This window comes from Sus scrofa, chromosome 7 (genome assembly GCF_054392235.1).
Source record: "Sus scrofa isolate SSC_HxYL_T2T_F1_AM1 chromosome 7, Sscrofa_HxYL_maternal_Yorkshire_Landrace_v2.0, whole genome shotgun sequence".
In the NCBI taxonomy this organism is placed as follows: Eukaryota; Metazoa; Chordata; class Mammalia; order Artiodactyla; family Suidae; genus Sus; species Sus scrofa.
Genome location: NC_139389.1, coordinates 49,496,798 through 49,519,511, shown reverse-complemented (window position 1 = coordinate 49,519,511; position 22,714 = coordinate 49,496,798). Strand labels below are relative to the sequence as shown.

Sequence of the window (22,714 nt, the reverse complement as noted above, 5' to 3'; positions counted from 1 at the left end):
ACCCGAATCCTCATGGACACTACATGCTCGTCGGATTCGCATCTGCTGCACCACAACAGGAACTCCTGAAAATAATTGTTTTTTTGCTGCCCAGTTTCTAGACTTCATAAGGTGAAACAACAGGAAAAGTAGCAGAGCAGGGACCCCAAGGACTCCCCACACTTGAAAGTTCAAGTTCTTATATCCTTCAGGCTGAGCCAGTACACTCGCACCTACACACAGAAACATCGCCACTCAAAAGTCAAACTTCTCTAGGCCTAATTCATGAACTTTTGGAGGGACAATCACCAACCCAGCAGGGCTTATTTTTTGTCCTTGTCGTTTATTGAGGTATAATTTACGTATGGTAAAATGATATATTTTGAGGTATAAGCTCTCTGGATTTTGATGAACTTAGATAGTCCTGTAACCACTATCACAATCAAAATTCCCTCACACCAGAAAGTTGTAGCCAATCCCCTCCCTTCACTCCTGGCCCCAGAAATCTGATTTCTAGATTGCCTTTTCTAGAATGTCATATAAATGAACCATACAGCACGTAGCCATTTGTATCTGGCTTCTTTCCCTTAGTGCAATGCTTTGGAGACTCACCCTGGGTGCTGCAAGTATCAGTACTTCATTCCTTCTTATTGCTGAATAGGCTTCCACTGATGGATAGACCAGAATGGGTTAATACTGAGACCAGCTCAGGAGGTGAGGGCTGAAGAATGAGTGCCGTGAAATTTAAGAAAAAAGTTAACGTAAAACAAGACACAGAGACATTTATCTTAAGTAAAGGTGGGAACTGGGGGACTCAAGGTCTCAGGGACCAAGAGCCCCGCCTCAAGAAGCCACACTACTTTTATTGTGCTCTTTAGGATGACGTCAAGTGAGGAGGGGGTTCTAAGTGCAGGATTTGGGGGGTGGTTAATTATTTTAAAAGTCACATAGCCAGTAGCTGATTAAGATTTTATTCTGACCTTTAGGCATTGAACAATCATTAGCATTGAGGAAGTTTGGTGTCAGCTATCCATGCATTGCATCTAGAGAATCACCGTTGTGCTTCTGCAGATGGCATGCGCATCTGCAGCAACCCAGCGTGCCTAGGTTTGCACCTCCGTTCTCCTTGCTAACGCATATCCTGCTAACAACCCCTCATAAGCCCCTTGGGGCCATGAGGCTCATCTTCGTCTTATTCTTTAGAGGACATATCATGCTGCACAAACGCATGCCTATCTGCACAGGTCCAGCATGCCTAGACCAACGCATTATGTCCTCATTCAGCTGACCACATGAATAACTTAGGCCTGTAGGTCTTTGTTCCTAAGCTTAAGTCTTTTTTTTAACCAGCACTGTGACTGTTCTCTAAGCAGGAAGATGGGGTAAAGTAAAGCAGGACAAGATAGAGTTTTCAGCATAGAAAATAGAAGCAAAGAGGCTAAGAAAATATTGTAGAAACATGTCTTGAGACAGTTAACCTATGCAGTTGAGGGACATTTGGGTTGTTTCTAGCTTTTAATGATGAACAAAGCTATAATGATTTGCTTATATGTTTTTGGGTGGATATCTTCATTTCTCTCTGCTCAATACCTAAGGAGTGGGATTTCTGGGGTATAGAATAAATGCACATTTAACTTTATAAGAAACTTCCAAACTGTTTTCCAAAGTGGCTGTGACATTGCTACTGGAAGTGTTCCATTGTTACAGTGGCTGTGCCTCCTTGTCGGCAATAGATGTGGTCAGTTTCCTTGATTTGAGCCACTTTAATAATAATTCATGGACTTTGGACCTAGGCTGAGCTATAAAATTAAACATTCTGTTGACTAGGAGTTCCCATTGTGGCACATCAGAAACAAATCCAACTAGAAACCATGAGGTTGTGGGCTTGATCCCTGGTCTCGCTCAGTGGGTTAAGGATCTGGCGTTGCTATGAGCTGTGGTGTAGGCTGGCAGCTGTAGCTCCGACTCGACCCCTAGCCTGGGAACCTTCATATGCCCCGGGTGCGACCCTAAAAAGCAAAAAAAAAAAAAATTCTACTAACTATGTGACCTGGTTTGAACAGGAGTCCCTCCAAATTCACATTCACCTAGTACCTCAGAATAGGACTTTATTTGGAAATAGGTCCTTTGCAGGTGAAATTTAGATGAGGTCATACTGGATTCAAGGGGGACTTCATTCCAGTAACTGATGTCCTCACGAGACGGCCACGTGGAGACACGGAAATATACAGAGAACAGCATTTGATGATGGAGGCGGCGATTGGAGCTCAACATGGTAGCTGGCCCAGGAATGCCAGAACCATCGAAAACTGAAAGACAGAGACAAGCCAGGATTCTGCCTTAGAGCTTCTAGAGGGAGGGTTGCTCTGCTGACATCTTGATTTCAAGCGTCAAGCCTCTAAAGCTGTGAGAGAATATATTTTTGTTGACCTAAGCCACCCAGTGGCTTTGCTAGAGTAGCCTTAGGAAAAGAACATACTATGAGAATAATTTGCAAAATATAGTAATACTAAGACCTGTACAGGGTTACATATATTTGACCTACATAAAGCTTTCCGAGGATAAAAGCATACTAATTACGTGAAAATATAGTTCTAATTAGTACAAACATAGCATTAGCAGCCTAAGTTACTAATAGGCAAAAAAGTACTTGAATTAAGTCTTTGAAGAATCCATAATTCAGCTTTTCACTCATTGGGTCGAACTTCTGCTAATGAGTCCAAATTAGCGAAGATCTACAATTTATCAAGGGTTAAGGTCAGGAGTTCCCATTGTGGGGCAATGGAAACGAATCCAACTAGGAACCATGAAGTTGCAGGTTCGATCCCTGGCCTTGCTCAGTGGGTTAAGGATCTGGTGTTGCCATGAGCTGTGGTGTAGGTCACTGATGCAGCTCAGAACCTGAGTTGCTGTGGCTGTGGTGTATGCCGGCTGATGAAGCTCTGATTCAACCCCTGGCCTGGGAACTTTCATATGCCGCAGGTGTAGCCCTGAAAAAAACGCCAAAAATACAAAATAGATAAAAAACAAGGACTTTCTGTAAAGTACAGGGAACTATATTTAATATCTTATAGTAGCTTATAATGGAAAAGAGTCTGAAAAAGAATATATATACATAAAATACGTATATATCAGAATTACTTTGCCATACACCTGAAACTAACACAATATTGTACATCAATTATACTTCAATTAAAAAAATTAAGCTCACGGAGCTCCCACTGTGGCTCAGTGGTAACGAACCTGACTGTATCCATGAGGATCAGGTTTGATCCCTGGCCTCGCTCAGTGGGTTAAAGGATCCAGCATTGCTGTAAGCTGTGGTATAGATCACAGATGTGGCTTGGATCTGGCGTTGCTGTGGCTGTGGCATAGAGCAGCAGCTGCAGCTCTGATTTGATTCCTAGCCTGGGAGCTTCCATATGTCATGGGCGCAGCCCTAAAAAGACAAAAAAAAAAAAAATTAAGTTCACTCCAGAGTCAGCATCTCTATGGCCATTCATATGTGAAACCCCTATTTTACAGAATGTTCTATAAATGATGAAGAGATAGTCTTTGTTTTAGTTTAGTTGTTGTGATACAATATATTACAACCTTAAGATATAAAAATTTGAAATAATTTGCTCATTGTCCCTACCATGGGGTAGATATAGACTAGTTTGGAAAACAAAACTTCTGCATCAGAGCCAGTCTTGGCTGTTTCATAAAGAATGAATCCGATTTCAGTTTTAGCATAAATATTTTCCAGCTTCCAAGTTAGAAAATAATTCAGCTCCCAAACTGCTATCAGACTTAGACAGGCAGAGGGACCCCCATGACCACCCCCAAAACCCATAGAAGAAGCTGATTCTTCTGTTACGCCATTATTCAGGAAAAAAACATTACTAGCGCAATACTCTAATTACTCACGTTAATTCAATAATAGAAAACAAAGGAATAGCTACAGTGAATAGGTCGTGGCTTAGGCGATCATAACTTGCTGAGGAGTGATTGCAGCTGGACAGAAATCAAGGTGACAGGCAGGGGAGAAGGCCTGGTGGCAACGTGGAAGTGGGAATTCCATGTTTTGGCAATCGTTCCTCTCTCTGTACTATTGAAGCCAGATTTTTTTTCCCCATGAGCAACATGACTTTCATAACAAGCCTACCAGGTGACCCTCGATGTCATCATGCGGAGCTCTGGGAAGTGTCTCCGGCCTTCAATGGGCCTCCTGTGAGTCGTTTTTCGAGCTGAGCACTGTGCTTAACAACTGCACTGTGCCTGTTTTCACAGGGGTAGCTCGTGAATGCAATGGTTCTTCCATAAAGAGTTTGCAGAGCAAGGCAAGGCCATCTGAGCAGAGTCCAACGATGTTCAGTGATCCATGGAAAAGACAAGCGTGTTCTCACTACTCTCCTCTCTAATCAGCATATGCTGTCCTTTGAGCGTTTGGGGAGAACATAGGGTTGGCCCATTTAGGGGGGACAAAGACTTAGAATCTTGGACCACCCCGTTCCCAGCTGGGGCAATTTCAAAGGTCAGGGTTTTGGGGACCTGGAACAACCTGTACAACTTCATTGTCACTGGGTCTGGCTAAACCCGGACAGCAGCCTGCCTCTTAATCCCCGTCCCACGTATGGAAAACCATAAACTCAAGGTATTGCAAATAAAAGGCATGGAGGAGTGCCCAGATGCCTTGGGAATGGTATGGTGCAATTAGAAGAGAACCATTGGGGTAGGGACTGCCCTTCTATGAGAAGCCTAGAGAAAGAAAAAAATAGGGACCAAACTGTTTGCCTCATCTAATTAAGTATCAGCAGAAACGTCTATTCATCTTCCAGTTCCAGTATACTGGACAGGGAACCTGAGCTCTGGATGGGAGCCAGGGCTTCGGGGGTTTTTCTCCATTGTAACAGCTAATTAGATGTTGAAACTTAAGCTGGGACAGCCAGGCAGATGTTATTGCCCATTGCAGGGTGGTCAGAATTAGGAATTCCAGTTGTGGATTGGCAAGTCAAAGACCCAACAATAGTCTCTGTGAGGATGCAGGTTCCATCCCTGGCCTCGCTCATTGGGTTAAGGATCTGGCACTGCCTCAGCTAGGTGGCAGATTCTGCACAGAGGCAGTGTTGCTGTGGCTATGGTGGAGGCTGGCTGCTGCAGCTCCGAGTCAACCGCCAGTCAATTCTAATATGCCACAAGTGCAGCTGTAAGGAAAAAAAAAAAGAAAAAAAAAGACTTAGGCCCGGGAATTGTGCCGATGGAGAAATTGTTTCAGGGGAGCTGAAAGTCACTGCTATAATTTATAATAAATACAGTTGGAATTATATTGGCAACTATGCACATGTCCGCATTCCCTTCGACCTAAAATACCATCATTACCAAAAAAAAAAAAAAAAAAAAAAAAAAAAATCCTGAAAAAATAAATTCACTACTGTAAGGGGATAGAAGGAACAGGGCCAAAGAAGACTTCCTGATAGAGTTCCCGTCCTGGCGCAGCGGAAATGAATCCGACTAGGAACCATGAAGTTGCGGGTTCTATCCCTGGCCTCGCTCAGTGGGTTAAGGATCTGGCGTTGCTGTGAGCTGTGGCCTGTAGCTCTGATTAGACCCCTATCCTGGGAACCTCCATATGCCGTGGATGCGTTGCTAAAAGGACAAAAGACATAAAAATAAAAAAATAAAAATAAAAAATAAGAAAAAAAAAAGACTTCCTGAGAGAGAAGTCAGACCTGAAGTTTATAACTCTTCGGTATATGTGGAAACAAAGCTAGGAGCAGAGCAGAGTCTGGCGCTCATATGGAACTATCAGAATAGCTGTTTAGCCTCTTAGCCTGTGCCAATTAACCTGATTCTGAATCTGGTTTGATTTAATATGTGCGCTCTCAGGTGCCACACTACTGCAGATCTCTGAGAGCTGACATTGCAAAAACCCGGACAACAAGCTTTGCGGCTGCAGAGCCGACTAAATTAAATCCTTTACAATTAGATTTTGCACCCTCCCATCGACATCCTGGACTGCTGAGGTGTTTCTCAGAGCAAAGTCCAGGGTACGGCACCACTCATTTGTAATAAGAGAAAAAATAAAAACAAACACGAGAGATCGAATAAGAGAATAAAAGCAGCTTTTAACAAAAACAGAGTTGGAGCGCACTAACTACTGGGGTAGCGCAGTATGATCTCGCTGCATCACCGACTACAGCCCGTCTACAAAAGGAACGGTGCCAGAAAGGTTTTGTGACCCAGCAGAGGGGACCTCAGAAACCGATCCCTTCGGCTCCCCGGGCCTCCCGGCCGGGTCCAAACCACCCTTCGCTCCCCTGGCTCCAGCCCTATCCATCCTCGGAACCCGGGAGCGCCTTCCCCACTGCGGCTGATTGACAGGCAGGGCAGCGACTCCTGGGAGCCTGGCTTTCTCTCCACCGCCCCGGCAGTAACAATCATACCGCAGCCAATCGGAGCCAAGGGGCGGGGCCTGCAGCGGGGGGAGGTGCTGGTCAGGTGCTCTGCGCCGAGGTGGTGTGCAGGTGAGCAGCTGCGGGTTTGGGGGCGCTCCTTGCTCCCGCCGCCTCCCCCCTTTGCACCGGGTCTGCGAGAGGGAGTCCCCTCCAGGCCCTCACTCCCACTGCCCCAAACTGATGCGGACTGAACGGATCGCTGCAAGGGTAAGAGTCCCCGGGAGTGGGCGGCTGGCCTCCCGGGGACCCACCTGCCTCCAATGGGCACCCCCCCAAACTGCCCTCACCCCCAGTTTCCTCTGTACACGTACACAGAGCCCACGTTAGGGCATCTGTTGGCCTCGGTGGGCGGCAGTCTGCGAATTGGGAACGTAACCGTGATGCTTCCCAGAGCTGGGATGGAATCCCCGTGGAAAAGATGGGGCGCCGCATCACCTTCTTGACGTCTATTCGCTCTTCACCTACTTCTCCTCACTTTCCCTCCTCTTGTTTCACGGTGCCCCTTCCCTCCAGATTTCGAAAGCTGTTTGGGGCGGGGGCGTGGGGGTGGGCGGGAGGAGAGGGTGAGGGTGGGGTAGGAACTGGGAAGCAACCCAGTGAAATCTGTACCTAAATCTAAGTATTCCTACCCCCCACCCCCGTCGCCGGGTGGCATTGTGCTTGGAAAAGAAAGAAATCAGATTTCTTCCATCCCGCCCCCATGTCTCTGTAGCTTTCTGCCTTCGTTGTGATAACGCTGGTTCTTACCAAACATTCCTTAGCTTGGGGCAATTCTTAGCCTTTGTTTATTTTCATTTGTCCTAGGAAATCGGTTCTTTTCTGCTTACCACAGTTGCTAAATTAATTTACTGAAAGAGGAAAATCAGATGTCTCTGTGTAGTCGATTCTTGTTTTTAGACTTAAATATATTTGATACACAGTATCCTTCCTTGTGTTAGGCAGGTAGAGAAGAAAGGGGGGAGGGACCTCCATCCTCAGCCGGAGGTGTTAGTAAATATATTTACAGTTCCTTATTGGAACCGATTTTTCACGTTCCTTCCAGAACTGGAAACTTTGTTGCCATTTGAGAAATAGTTTTTGAATTTAATTTTTGAACCATTGTCTGGAGAACATTACCTAAAATCATTTCAGTTTAAGTAATGCTCTAGGTATGCTAAAATCATGGTTACAAAACAAATAAAAGAATTACTGCATCTGAAAGCAAAGCAAGCATACCAAGCAGTTTTTATTTTCCTTATTTTATTTATAATATAGCAGGACAAGACAGGGTCTGTTTTTGAGGTTGAAAAATATCTTCAGCATGTTCAAATTAGAAAGATGTGGAAAGCTGAATTCAATAGGTTTCTTGGCACAAAATGCAACTAGATCCAGGTTTTGTTGGGCTAATAAATACCTTCATGCAAGAATGGATGGAAGAAGGAGAGAACAAAATATCCTCACTGGATTTGCGGGCCCAATGAGAACTGACAAAATTTACATATGTATTGTTTATGCATGTTGCCTCTTATTAGCACTCTTGAAGAGAATAAAGCTTTTTGGAAATATAGGCAGATTAACAACGGTAACATCAACCTTAATCTGAAGAGATTATTTAATCCTGGGAAGTGCCTTTTCTACACACATCACTGATACAACTAAACGTTGATGAACTTGGAGTTCTGGTCCTGGCTCAGCGGAAATGAATCAGACTAGGAACCATGAGGCTCCAGGTTCGATCCTTGACCTCACTTGGTAGGTTAAGGATCTGGCATTGCTGTGAACTGTGGTGTGGATGACAGACGCGACACGGATCTGGCATTGCTGTGAACTGTGGTGTAGATGACAGATGCGACTCGGATCTGGCATTGCTATGGCTGTGGCATCGGCCATATGTGCCACCGGTATGGCCTAAAAAACCAAAAAAGAAAAAAATGTTGATTAACTTTAAGAAGGTCAGCATCAAATTTCAGAATTATGTTTTTGTTTATACTTAGTTCTAATTATTTTAAAGAAGGCTGTTCTTTGTTAATACAGGAATGTACATTACTTTTCACAAATGTATTAGAAAGTCACAAACTTGATGTCACTTCAAGAAACCAAGTTCATCTATTTTCTCCTCTCTCATGACATCTTTCACCATGATGGACCAAACATAAGGCCTGGTCTTTGAAAAATGGAGGTGTACATATTTTTTTTTGTCCTTGCCCTTGGCTTGTGGAAGTTCCTGGGCCAGGGATCAAACCTGCCACAGCAGTGACCAGAGCCATGGCAATGACAGACAACACTGTATTCTTAACTGTTAGACCACCAAGTATCTCCTGTACATATGTGTTTTTAAAAAGCACTCTTTTTTGGATTTCCAGTGGTAATTCCTGTCGCTAGGTTCCTAGGGTCCCGCTAACATAATAAGTATATCCACAGGTATTTGACCATACAAATCTTTCTGACCAGGAGTCAGAGGTCTGAGTCAACCTAAAAATGGCTTCTGAAAAGTTGTATGTAAATTATATCATCTTTTATTTTATTTTTGTTTTTTTAATCTGTTTAGTGCCAAACCTGCAGCATATGAAAGTTCCCCGGCGAGGGGCAAATCAGAGCGGCAGCTGCCGGCCTACACCACAGCCACAGCAACGCCAGATTCTCTGAGTCGCACTTGTGACCTCCCCTGCAGCTCACAGCAACGCCGGATCCTTTATCCACTGAACAGGGCCAGGGATAGAACCTTCATCTTCTTGGACACTAGTCGGGTTCCTTATTGCCGAGCCACAGTGGGAACTCCATGTCATCTTTCAAAATGATATTTTAGGAGCTGTTTTAAATAATTTCTTTGAGGAATGTTTTGATCAATTCTTGGAAACTAAAACAGTTTCTAAAATGCAAACAAACTGCTCAGCTTCTTGTTTAAGACGCAGTTCTGCAACATGATCCTTCCAGGCTGTGGTTTATGATAGAACTGGAATTACTCAGCAGCATCACTCTCAATTGGGGTTCAAGTATACAAAACAAAATTATTGTCATTAATTTCTATATGTTTCTTATCCAGATTATCTTACACGGAACCGATCAAGTTCTTTGAAAATGACCTCAAAATTTCTCTGGGTGTGCTTCCTACTTGCTGCATTAACACTTGCAAAGACATATTCTCTCCAACCAGACCAGCAAAAAGTTCTGCTAGTTTCATTTGATGGATTCCGTTGGGATTACTTATACAGAGTTCCAACACCCCATTTTCATTATGTTATGAAACATGGGGTCCATGTGAAGCAAGTTACTAATATTTTTATTACAAAGACCTACCCTAACCATTATACTCTGGTAACTGGCCTCTTTGCTGAGAATCATGGCATTGTGGCAAATGACATGTTTGATCCTATCCTGAACAAATCCTTCTCCTTGGATAACATGGACATTTATGATTCTGAGTTTTGGGAAGAAGCGACGCCAATATGGATCACGAATCAGAGGGCGGGACATACTAGTGGCGCGGCCATGTGGCCTGGGACAGATGTGAAAATACATGAAAGCTTTCCTACTCACTACCTCCCTTACAACGAGTCCGTTTCCTTTGAAGAGAGAGTTGCCAAAATCATTGAATGGTTTACCTCGAAAGAGCCCATCAATCTTGGTCTTCTCTACTGGGAAGAACCTGACGACATGGGCCACCATTTGGGACCGGACAGCCCGCTCATGGGACCTGTCATTTCAGATACTGACCACAAGCTAGGTTATCTCATACAAATGCTGAAGAAGGCGAAGCTGTGGAATGTTCTGAACCTAATCATCACAAGTGATCATGGGATGACGCAGTGTTCTGAGGAAAGGGTCATAGAGCTTGACCAGTATCTGGATAGAGACCACTATACCCTGATTGACCAATCACCGGTAGCAGCTATCTTACCCAAAGAAGGTAAGTCTGAATTGAGGGGTGAGCTGGGGGCTGGGGCTACGCATGCCCAGTGCTTTTGAAGGGGGGATTTTTGTGTCTGTGTCTTTCCAGTGGGCTTGCCTCTGACATGGTAGAATTCCAGAATCGAATCCTTAAATGCTGAAAAGACAAACTCTCTTTTCACAGAGTCTAATTTTTCCCTTTTTCCTAGAATATTGAAACTGATGCTCCCTCTATGTTTATGGTAGTCCTATCAGATATGGGGAAAGCTACAGCTTCCATTTTCAGAGGATTGGGGATGGGAAAATACATACAAAATATGCATACCATTGCAGTTATTTTATGGAAGCCCCAAAGCCTTCTGTGGACCCTTAGGAAAGCAGATGGTTATGGGAAGGAGAAAGCTCTGGTCGTTCTGAGATTTAGTTTTCTTATCCATAAGCAGGGGAAGTAATAATAGTATTTTGTGGGGGGTGGGCAGAGGGCTTGATGTGAAATCTCAGTTCTCAGACCAGGGATTGAACCCAAGCCACAGCAGTGGAAGCCCCAAATCCTAACCACCAGACCACCAGGAAACTCCCAACTGTACCTTGACCTTTTTACAAACCTCTCCGGGAAGCCCCATTCCAACCCTGTCACTCATGATTTCTGATTTCAAGATAGGTGAACAAGCCCCAAAGGTTCAACATCCCCAGGTCAAAAGTAAGTGCAGAGCAAGCCTCTGCTCGTCTGACTTCTGTTTTATCACCTCCTGGTGTTCGTCTAGGTATCAGGTGAGAAAACAGATCCTTGAAAAGCTAAGTGGCTCACAAGTAAGAATTAGATCCCGTACAGGGCAATGCAGAGGATCCTAGTGAAACGGACAGCACTAGTGGCTTGAACGCAACCTAAACCCAGACTGGGACTTAAACCCATGGTTTTAAATGGAAATCACTCACCCAGTGTCTGAACTCACTGAAATTCAGGTTCTTCATGCCTCCACGCAGAAGGAATTCAGTGAGAGACAAAGTGATTGGCAAGAAATAGATTTAAGATCAGATGCTTGTGAGAGATGCAAGCAGGCAGGCAAGGAGGCTCTGCCCCCAGGATCCGGTGGGCTACAGTTTTGTCATCCAAGGGGAGTGGGGGTCAGAAAAGACTGCCTCTTCCTCTTTCTTCCAGCAGTAGCCCATCCTTTGTTACTGGGTAAGGTGTGTATTCAAGTCAGCAGAAGGGTGGTCCCCAAACTCCTGCCCTTGGTCTGAATCTGAATGCAGCCCTCATCCCATTCCCTCCCCCCCCACGACCTGAGGCATTTCTCGCACCTCCACTAGTCGAGCAAGCCTGCCCTGTTCTGATGGCTTTCTTGAGCAATTATTAACTTACAGTGGTCTCCCAATGTCCCCCAGGTTTTCCTCTTTATTTATGGTCCTTTACTGGGATTTTACAGCTACCTGTGCCGACTCCATCCCTATCGCTAGGAAACAGTGAATGTTAAGATATGCACGTGCACCTGCAGACAAACTTTTTAACAAATTCAGTATAAAATAGTCACTTTTGGTGGTTAAGAAAATTACCTTAACCTTTTAATTTTCCTTGTAAAATTGGTATGATGTCCCCTAATAAACAGATTTGAAAAACAAGAGACGATTAAAGATAGTGATTCCTGCAGTTTGAAGTTACTGGGAGTACTTCTGCCTCCAGGGTTTTTAAAGAATGTTTCCATTTTACAACCTGCTTTGCCGCTTTGGTCCTTGACCAACCCTCCCCCTCCACATACCCTTATCGCCTTGAGATTCTCTGTCTCTGGACTGAGAGCTATCAGGACTGAGCTCTTTGTTTTTGTGTGGGTATTGCAGTGCCCTGGACGTGGAACTAAGTGCCACCAATTCGCACGTGTGTGGGTATTTTGTCTTCAGATATTAGAGATTTCTCTTTGTATAAAATGCCCTCTCCTAGGAATCTGGATTAATGGATGCAAACTGTTGCCTTTGGAGTGGATAAGTAATGAGATCCTGCAGTGTAACACTGGGCACTATATCTAGTCACTTATGATGGAGCGTGATGGAGGATAATGTGAGAAAAAAGAATGTATACATGTATGTGTGACTGGGTCACCTTGCTGTACAGTAGAAAATTGACAGAACACTGTAAACCAACTATAAAAGAAAAAAATAAAAATCATTTAAAAGAATAAAATAAAATGTCCTCCCAAGAAGAATTTTTTAAATTTATTTATTGCTTTTTAAATGCCCACTAGTTGCATGTGGAGGTTCCCAGGCTAGGAGTCAAATCGGAGCTACAGCTGCCAGCCTACGCCACAGCCACGACCACAGCAACTCGGGATCTGATGTACACCACAGCTCACTGCAATGCCAGATCTTTAGCCCACTGAGCGAAGCGAGAATCGAACCCGCAACCTCATGGTTCCTAGTCGGATTTGTTTCCACTGCGCCACGACGGGAACTCCAAGATGAATTTACTTTAAGAGGTTACTTCTCAGAGTCCCCGTTGTGGCTCAGCAGGTTAAGAACTCACACAGTGTCTGTGAGGATGTGGGTTCGATACTTGGCTTTGCTCAGTGGGTTAAGGATCAGGCGTTGCCAAAAGCTGCATATGTGGCTCCGATCTGGTGTTGCTGTGGCTGTGATGTAAGCCGGCAGGTGTGGCTCCGATTTGACCCCTAGCCTGGGAATTTCCACATGCCTTGGATGCAGCCTTGAAGAAAAAAAATAGTACTTCTGAGTTTTGCCGCAAGATTATTTCCCCCGAGGGGACGCCTCTGGCTAGGCTTCCTAAGGTTGAGCTTGTGACTCTCCATGTCAGAAGGATGCCTGTGTTGACTGGCCTCTGTTGCCCTGGTTGCTTCTTTGAATGTCCCAGCCAGTGTCTTCGTTCTGAGTGCCTCTCCTCCTCCTTCTCTTTTAGGTAAATTTGATGAAGTCTATGAAGCACTAGCTCACGCTCATCCTAATCTTACTGTTTACAAAAAAGAAGAGATTCCGGAAAGATGGCATTACAGATACAACAGCCGAATTCAGCCAATCATCGCAGTGGCTGACAACGGGTGGTATGTTTTGCGGAATAAGTCCGACGACTTTCTGTGTGAGTATGTGATAGTGTTTCTCCCCATTCTGCATCCTTGTTGGCTACAGTGGAGGCCAGGCGGAAGCCGTTTTTTTGCTGTTCTCAGCAATTTCTCTACCGATCAAATAACTAGCTCATACCATGCATTAATAGCTAAAGAGGAGTTCCCGTCGTGGTGCAGTGGAAATGAATCCGACTGGGAACCATGAGTATGAGGTTGCGAGTTCAATCCCTGGCCTTGCTCACTGGGTTAAGGATCTGGCATTGCCATGAGCTGTGGTGTAGTTCACAGATGCAGCTCGGATTCCACGTTTCTGTTGCTGTGGTGTAGGCCAGTAGCTGTAGCTCCGATTGGACCCCTAGCCTGAGAACCTCTATATGCCGCAGGTGTGGCCCTAAAAAGACAAAAAAAAAAAAAACAAAAAAAAAAAAGCTAAAGAAAGACCCAGTAAAGATTCCAATAAAGGTTTGCTAGAGGAGTTCCTGTTGTGGCTCAGCAGGTTAAGAGCCTAACATAGTGTCGATGAGGTTGAGGATTCAATTCCTGGCCTCGCTCAGTGGGTTAAGGATCTGGCGGAGGTCACAGATGCAGTTCAGATCCAGTGTTGCTCTGATCTGGCGTTGCTGTGGCTGCGGCATAGGGCTGCAGCTGCAGCTCTGATTCGACCCTAGCCCAGGAACTTCCATATGCCATAGGTGCAATCATGAAAAGAAAAAAATTTTATTGGGGCTTTAAAATGAGGTAACCTCCTAAAAATGAAACATTTACTTCTTCTGAAGCCATCAGACCAAAGCACAGTCGCCTGTACTGCTAATTACAACCATTATGTTCTTGAGCAAAACCTAACTGAAGGGGGTCAGTTGAATCATTTTCTGTATCTGTTTCATATTCTGATTTCATAAGAATGTAATCTCAATTTTTCTTTGCAGTTCTTAGCTTTCTAGTTTCTTTTGCGCTTCTGGCTCTACCAAATATAGGCCAGCTTGCTTTACACCTTAGGAACATTTCTATCAAGAACTGCATATGGCATGGATAAAAATATATCAAGATATATTTCCCTAATTAATACCAAGTGTTATAATTTTGGAGATATTTCCACTGATTAAATTTAGAATATAATGAAATCCCATTTAAAATTCAAGCATGCAAAATAAAGAACTTCCTGCTCTCTGTAGGGTATAATTTCCCCTTTTCACATAGCTTTTAATAAGTTAGTCAAATGGGAAGTTCCCCATCGTGGCTCAGCAGTAATGAACCTGACTAGTATCCATGAGGATGCAGGTTCCATCCCTGGCCTCGCTCAGTGGTGTAGGTTGCAGACGCGGCAAACTCCCCATCCATCCCACTTCCTCTCCCTCCCCCTTGGCAACCTCAAGTCTGTTCTCTATGTCCCTGAGTCTGTTTCTGTTTTGTAGATAGGTTCATCTGCGCCATATTTTAGATTCACATAGAGGTGATATCATATGGTATTTGTCTTTTTCTCTTTCTGACTTACTTCACTTAGTATGAGAATCTCTAGTTGCATCCATATTGCTGCCAATGGCATTATTTTGTTCTTTTCATGGCTGAATAGTATTCCATTGTATATATGTACCACTTAAGCCATTCATCTGTGGATGGACATTTAGGTTGTGTCCATGTCGTGGCTATTGTGGATAGTACTGCGATAAACTACAACGAGGTACTACCTTAAACCAGTCAGAACGGCCATCATTAATAGGTCTACAAATACCAACTGCTGAAGAATGTCTGGGGAAAAGGAAACCCTCTTTTTCTGTTGGTGGGATTGTAAATGGGTACAACCACTGTGGAGAACAGTATGGAGGTCCTCGGAAAACTAAATATGGAATAGGATCCGGCAATCCCACTCCCGGGCATATATCCATATTCAAAAAAATATATATATGCCTGTCATTTGCACATCTGCTCTCAAATTCCCGGCTCTTACCCTGCTCTGCTTTGTACCGCCAGTGACTGATCCCTGCAGAGTGAAATTCCCAGGCTCCTTTGGGAAATGGTTTCTGGTGCGGTTTGGCCAAATAATGGGAACAGGAGTTTGGGGGAAGCCCAGATATTTGACCCTCACTCTTCCTGCCCCAGCCGTGTCTCTAACGTTGGCCTCATGTCCTCTGTAATCCCAGCTCTGGACCACTTCCCTCTCTATGGCCTCAGCATCTCCTGGGTACTCCTGGTCTTGGGGCTCTGGAGTCACCACATCTTCCTTCTGTCCCTCCAGCCCTGGGGGCTGTGGGAGGTTCCCACTGTTCTACTCACCAGGTGACCTCCCCATCCCTTGTTTGTGGCTGAGCTTCTGCAGTTTGTTACTGAGCCCCCATCTGAAATCCCTCCCTCTTTTTTTTCTTTTTAGGGTTGCACCTGCAGCATACGAAGTTCCCAGGCTAGGGTCAAATCAGAGCTATAGCTGCCAACCTACACCACAGCCACAGCAACACAGGATCTGAGCCATGTTTGCAACCTACAACTCTGTTCATGGCGCCGATCCTTAACCCACCAAGCGATGCCAGGGATCGAACCCTCATCCTCATGGATACTAGTTGGATATGTTTCCGCTGAGCCACGAGGGGAACCCCCTGAAATTCCCTCTCTTGAACTGCCTGGTTTGGCTTCTGCCTTCCTGGCTGACATGGATATTAACATGCTCTACCCACCAAATCACTGGGAGTTGTTTCTGTTCTGTTGCATGAATGTGGAAGGAACTATAGTATGTCAACACTATCTAGAAATGCTCTTTGAGGCATAGGTCCTGGATACATAGAAGAGATGTACAAAGATGTCCCTTTAGGTAGAATTAGGTTCCCATCTTGTTTATTGGGTGACCAGGAGAGCAGTTGCCTGGCAGTGACATTTGTAGGGCATATGTAAGTCATACTGGCACAAGTGTACAGATACATGGGTTCTGGTCCTTAAAACAGGTTTTACAGACAGATAATAATCTATAAACCAATGTTTAATCAAGCTAGGAGAGCTGTTTTAAGAAGGCCTTTAAACATTATATCTTTGGCTATGAGAATAGTTGCCACATTTATATGTTCATTTTTAGGTTAGAGGGGCTGATCACACAAACACACACACACACAAAAGAAAGAAAGAAAGGAAGGAAGAAATAAAAAAAGAAAGAAAGAAAGGAAGGAAGAAATAAAAAAAGAAAGAAAGAAAGAAAAAGAAAAGAATTGCTAGGCTCTTCCCATTGTGGCTTAGTGCGTTAAGAACTTGACTAGTATCCATCCCTGGCCTTGCTCAGTGGGTTAAGGATCCAGCGTTGCCACAGGCTGTGTGGTATAGGTCTCAGATGCAGCTCGTATCCGGTGTTGGCCGTGGCTGTGGTGTAGGCTGGCAGCTGTAGCTCCAGTTTGACCCCTAGCCTGGGAACTTCCATATGCCTCAGGTGTTGCCCTAAAAAAGAAAAAAAAAAAAAAAAAAAAAGAGAAGAAAAGAGAAAAAGAACTGCTGTCTCTGAGGAGATTTTAATTACAATTTATGTTGAATATAAATGTAAGTGACCCTCTTGAAATTTTGGTTTGTGTGAACTATGATTATGTAATAGATGGGTCACACCTATTTTTTAAATTTTTGTCTTTTTGCCTTTTTAGGGCCACACCCATGGGCATATGGAGATTCCAGGCTAGGGGTTGAATCGGAGCTGTAGCCACTGGCCTACACCACAGTCACAGCAACACAAGATCTGAGCTGTGTCTGCAACCTACACCACAGCTCACGGCCATGCCAGATGCTTAACCCACTGAGGGAGGCCAGGAATCAAACCCTTGTCCTTACCGATGCTAGTCGGGTTCGTTAACCCCTGAGCCACTCTGGGAACTTTGGGTCACACCTATTTTGAATAGAAAACTTTAATAGTTCTCCTATTGATGTCTTGATGTCACCTTATATTCAACATAATTATTGATTCAACAGATAGTTAAGCACTGACCACTATAGGCCTTCTCAGCCTGAGTTGTGTAAGAATTCAGCCCAAATGCCCCAAAGCAGTGGTTCTCTAAATGTATTCCCTGGACTAACAGCATCCAAATCACCTGGAAACTTGTTAGAAATGCAGATTCTCGGAATTCCTGTTGTGGCTCAGCGGTTTACCGAATAGGACTAGTATCCATGAGGACTTGGGTTTGATCCCTGGCATCACTCAGTGGGTTAAGGATCTGGTGTTGCCCTGAGCTGTGGTGTTGGTCACAGACGTGGCTCGGATCCTGTGTTGCTGTGGCTGTGGTGTAGGCCGGCAGCTATATCTCTGACCGGACCCCTAGCCTGGGAACCTCCACATGCCTCTGGTGAAGCCCTAAAAGACAAAAAAATTAATTAATTAAGAAAGAAATGCAGATTCTTGGGCCTAGCTCAGACCTACTGAACTAGGAACTGTGAGGGTACTACCCAGCAGTCTGTGTTTTTGCCTGCACCCTCTAGCCCCGCGGGCTCATACACATGCTCTTATGCATCGCTTATTAAATACTCTTCTGGGTCAGGCATATATGGTAGGGACCATGGCTACAAAACAAAGTCCCCGGGCATGGGAGAGGTTTGTATTAAGTCATCATGTGTTCACCTCAGATCTGATTTTCTAGTAAAAGGTGAGAGGGGAATGGATTATCTTTGCCTTTGTGCTTAAAAGTCTGGATCCAGCTTCTCATAGAAATGAGCACAGTAGTCATCCATTCAACTATAAAATTATAGTCATGACACATTTCGCAATGTGCCAATATCGATGAATTAACTAGAACAGCAAAGTCCCCTGTGTGATGATTCCTGGTGATTCAGAAATCCAGCATTATTTTCAGTTGAATAATAAACTCAAAAGAGGAGTTCCCTCTGTGGCTCAGTGGGTTACAAACCCAACTAGTATCCATGAGGATGTGGGTTTGATCTCTGGGCTCACTCAGTGGGTTAAGGATCCAGCGTAGTCGTGAGCTGTGGTGTAGGTCACAGACATGGCTCGGATCCCGCGTTGCTGTGGCTGTGGTGTAGACCAGCAGCTGCAGCTCCGATTTGACCCCTAGCCTGGGAACTTCCACATACCGAGGGTTCAGCACTAAAAAAAAAGAAGCTATAAATAAATAAATAAACTCAAAAGAATCATAGCACTTAGAATGACTTCTTCAGATAGATTTTGCCAGGAAGATTTGGAATTACTTTGAGACAATAACTTTCAGAGGAGCCGGTGTAGAATTTTCTTTCTGGACATGTGTTCCCATTGCATGTCTCCCCGTAGCACGTATAAGCAGATGAGGCTGATTTGCTGGTCATTCTCACCACTTTTTTTTTTTTTTTTTGCATGTGGAAATTCTGGGGCCAGGGATTAAACCCAAGCCACAGTGCGGACCCAAGCCACTGTAGTGACAATGCCAAATCCTTAACCTCCTGAGCCACAGGAGAACTCTGAAACATTTTTCTCATTTTTTAAATTTTCTTTCACTTATATTTTTGGCCATGCCCATGGCATGCAGAAGTTCTGGGGCCAGGGATCTAACCCACAACACAGCAACAGCCCAAACCACAGCAGTGACAATACCAGATCTTTAACCCATGAGCCACAAGGGAACTCCCTGATCTTTATTTTTCAAAAGTGGATTGGACCTGTAACTATAGAGGTTCGATTTTGGAGGTGTCTTGTTTTTATTGCTTTTCCTCTTTTATAGGTAATTATGAACTTATTGGCTTCATAATTAAGCACCTTTATCCTTTTATCTTTGCAACAATAACTGAAACATAGTAGGTACCTAACAAGTATTTGCTGAATATTAGTTTACCTGCCACCAAAAACCAAAAAGATCACTTTCATCTTCCCCTGCCTTGACTTGGCTTTGCCCTTTATACTTTTTCTTGTGCTGCTTAAAGAAACGTTGGCCTTTGATAAAGATTTGTGATTGTTTGACTTTTCGTTTCCTGAAGTGACCTGTGACATTGACAATAGCAGTGATTATTTGTAAAAGACCCTTTCATTTAAAAAGTCAAGTTAGGGAAAATTTGCATCGAAGTTCAGAACTCAGCAATACAGCCATTATTTCCAGTTTAATGCCATCTGTTTGGCTAACCTGTTCATACACGTTTTATCTTCACAGTAGGCAACCACGGTTATGATAATGCATTAGCAGAAATGCACCCCATATTTTTAGCCCACGGGCCTGCCTTCCGAAAGAACTTCACAAGAGAGGCCATGAACTCCACGGATCTGTACCCCCTGCTCTGCCATCTCCTCAACATCACTGGCATGCCACACAACGGGTCACTCAGGAATGTCCAGGATCTGCTCAGTTCCACAGCGCCAAGAGCAAGCCCTTACACGCAGAGCCCTCCTTTCCTGCGTGGTGGTGTCAAACCAAGAGAAAATGAGCAAGAGGAGTCATACGCTTATTTCCTAGGGGTCTCTCTCGGAGCCATTATAGTTATTGTCTTTTTAATAACTTTCACTAAACATTTAATTCGCAGTCAGATACCTGCCTTACCAGATTTTCAGTCTGAAATATCTCAGCCATTATTACAAGCCTAATGCTATGTTGATGGGGAGGTTGCATAGTTATGTCAGTGTTTAAAGGTTTCCCATTCTAGGAAACCAGCTTCAGGCATTTGCACAGACCATTTAGCAGATTTGTACATAGAGAGGCTTGTGCACACACACACACGCACGCACTCATAGGCACATGGATCAAATGACACATCTGCAAAGGATGGAAGATGGGGCGGTATGTTTGCATTGCTCTCTCTGGCTTAGGGCAATGTAGGGCTACCTAAGATCCTGCTTTATTTGGACTTGGCACATAAAATGTATATATTTAGCAACTTTGCACTATTTGAAGTATCATACAGGATTGCACTTTAAATTACTCTCCTGGAGTTCCCGTCGTGGGGCAGTGGAAATGACTCTGACTAGAAACCATGAGGTTGCGGGTTTGATCCCTGGCCTTACTCAGTGGGTTAAGGATCTGGCATTGCCCTGAGCTGTGGTGTAGGTCACAGACGTGGCTCGGATCTGGCGTTGCTGTGGCTGTGGCATAGGCCAGCAGCTCTAGCTCTGATTTGACCCCTATGCCGAATGGAAACCTCCATATGCCGCAGGTGCGGCCCCTAAAAGCTAAATAAATAAATAAATAAACTACTCTCCTGATAGGTACTTTTATATGAAATGCACTTTATTGACTGTAACATCTCATAACTCATAACTCGGTTGAAAAAGACAATTTTTTATATCCACGTCCCAGCCTACCTCTTGTTCCTTGTTCAAACAGAATCAAATTTCTAATAATTCCTAAATAATGCAGAAATCTATCTCCTTACATTAGGAGAATAGGAGGTAAGTGAAAACTTGATGATGAAAATGACAGCCTTTGTACATTGAATTTGGGGAAGATTGCATTCTCCACAGCAGGGTGGGCCCTCCTTGTCCTAACTCATTTCCTCCCCGCCTTGCCCCCCAAAAAGAGATGCAAATACTGAGGGACTCATCCTAGGCAAATTGTTTCCCTCCTGAGTCATTACTGCTACTTCCTGATGTGTCATTTTACTCTGATAATAAGACACCATGAATATACATTTCTTTCCTCTATCATCCAGCACTAGCCGGAATATAAAGGATCAGGCACCAGCTCAGCCATGTTTTCTCTTGTTCTGTAATTATTTGCTGCTTTGAAAACAACATCGCTATTAATCGCATTAAAAATCAGTTCAATGAAATTATTTTCTTTCTGGTAACCTGTCAGTAACAGAACACAAGCATCTTTTAGATTTGAGCATTTGAAAGTCCAGAATTGCAAGAGAGCACAAATTATACTAGGGAAAAGTGTAGGGCACACAGTCCTTGAAAAGAGCTGTGTGGTGCTTGTGGGGCAGAAGGGGGGTAGTGGCGGAAATTAAGACAGGAGCTTGGGGGAAAAATTAGGCAGGACCATTTTTCACAATGTACCCAGAACAGTGCTGAAGGGTACCTGATGGCAAAAAGTAGTGACATGTCTCTTAGAGCTAACAGGTATTGAAACAGAAGAAGCTGAGATGGAGTTCCCGTCATGGTGCAGCGGAAAACAAATCCGACTAGGAACCATGAGGTTGTGGGTTCGGTTCCTGGCCTCACTCAGTGGGTTAAGGATCCATCCACAGCTCAGATCCTGCGTTGCTGTGGCTGTGGCGTAGGCCTGCAGCTCTAGCTCCAATTCGACCCCTAGCCTGGGAACCTCCATACGCCATAGGTGTGGCCCTAAAAAAAAAAAGAAAAGCTGAGGTTGAATATCCACTCACCAAGTGCTCAGTGAAATCAAAGAAAACTGAGGTTCACAAATAGACGTTACCTCCTGGGTAGTTTTTAACCTGCCTGGTCACCTCAGCTCCTCCTTCCCACCATGAAAAGCTGTGCTTTTGTAGGTTGGGGAGAAGGTAGTATTACTTAGGGTTTCTTGGTGGAAAAGAAGCAGCCCTGGAAAGAACAGCTTCCCTTGAAGAAAATAGAAACCTGTCTAGAGACACATGGCCTGTAGATAATTCTTGTGATTTTGCATATATTTATGCACCAACAGGCTAGTAAGTAAGTGAAATGGTGAATGTATTCCAGAAAGAAAGGATAAACTATCTGTAAAGAACAAAAGTGGCACAGTTAAATATATCCTTGAATTTAAGTGCTTCCTAAAATCAAGTGAATGAATGATTTTTAAATGATGACATCAATAAAGAATGCTATTGGTACCTGATTCTCCTTTCAATATACAATCTCTTAATGGAACAGAATGAAATCTCTAGAAATGACTAGATTGAAAAGCTGAGAAGTTAGGTGGTAGATGGCGAAGTCAAGAGGTCTGAACTCTGGACTAGACATTTTAGAACAGGTAACCACTTGTGTTGGCTTGCTTTGTAGCACTGAATTTATTTGCGTTATTGAGATGCCCATCTAAAGACTGAAAGATAAAACTGTTTTCTGTACAAGCATTATTTTTCGAGTGATGTGTACATTGAAAATCAACTGCTGCATTAACTTAATTTAGAAGGTGCTGTGACCTCACTAGTAAGAAGAAAGTAAATTCTGTAACGTTTACGAAATCATTAAAATTCTGATGTGAAGATTCGATGACTGAGTGGTTTCTTTTATTTACAGATACTTAGTTTCCTATAACATTTCAGCAGGAGCGTTTACCTGAAGGACAATAACATTTTAAACCTTGCTGGGAAAATCTAGTCACTCATCATCTTGAGATGGTTTTGTTGTGGTTTTGGTTTTACCTGCCTGTCTCTAATGATCAGACTTTGTATGCAGTCAACACAAATGAGCACATAGAAATAAAATGTAGGCTGGCTGATCCTCCTAACTCTAAGAATTTTAGGAGGGTCAGAGGAATGGGATCCCCCCACCTCCAACAC

The 22,714-nt window shown here is 43.9% G+C and overlaps 1 protein-coding gene and 1 long non-coding RNA gene across 3 annotated transcripts; one reads left to right on the top strand and one right to left on the bottom strand.

Annotated features, from left to right (window-relative positions):
- Positions 1 to 761: 761 nt before the first annotated feature.
- LOC146401566 (uncharacterized) lies at positions 762 to 7,105 on the bottom strand. Its single transcript, XR_014810237.1, has 2 exons — positions 6,793 to 7,105; positions 762 to 5,165 (listed from the first exon to the last, which is right to left on the bottom strand). It is a non-coding gene; the product is annotated as an uncharacterized LOC146401566 (long non-coding RNA).
- On the top strand, positions 6,445 to 22,422 carry ENPP5 (ectonucleotide pyrophosphatase/phosphodiesterase family member 5). 2 transcript variants are annotated; one of them, XM_001927534.7, is made up of 4 exons: positions 6,445 to 6,485; positions 9,439 to 10,302; positions 13,189 to 13,365; positions 19,438 to 22,422. In XM_001927534.7, the coding sequence occupies exons 2-4, from the start codon at positions 9,474 to 9,476 to the stop codon at positions 19,863 to 19,865; spliced, it is 1,434 nt and encodes a 477-aa protein (XP_001927569.1). In that variant the 5' UTR covers positions 6,445 to 6,485; positions 9,439 to 9,473; the 3' UTR covers positions 19,866 to 22,422. The 2 variants fall into 2 exon arrangements, with proteins under 2 accessions (XP_001927569.1, XP_005656285.1); XM_005656228.4 differs by having other exon boundaries at positions 6,445 to 6,623.
- Positions 22,423 to 22,714: the final 292 nt, after the last annotated feature.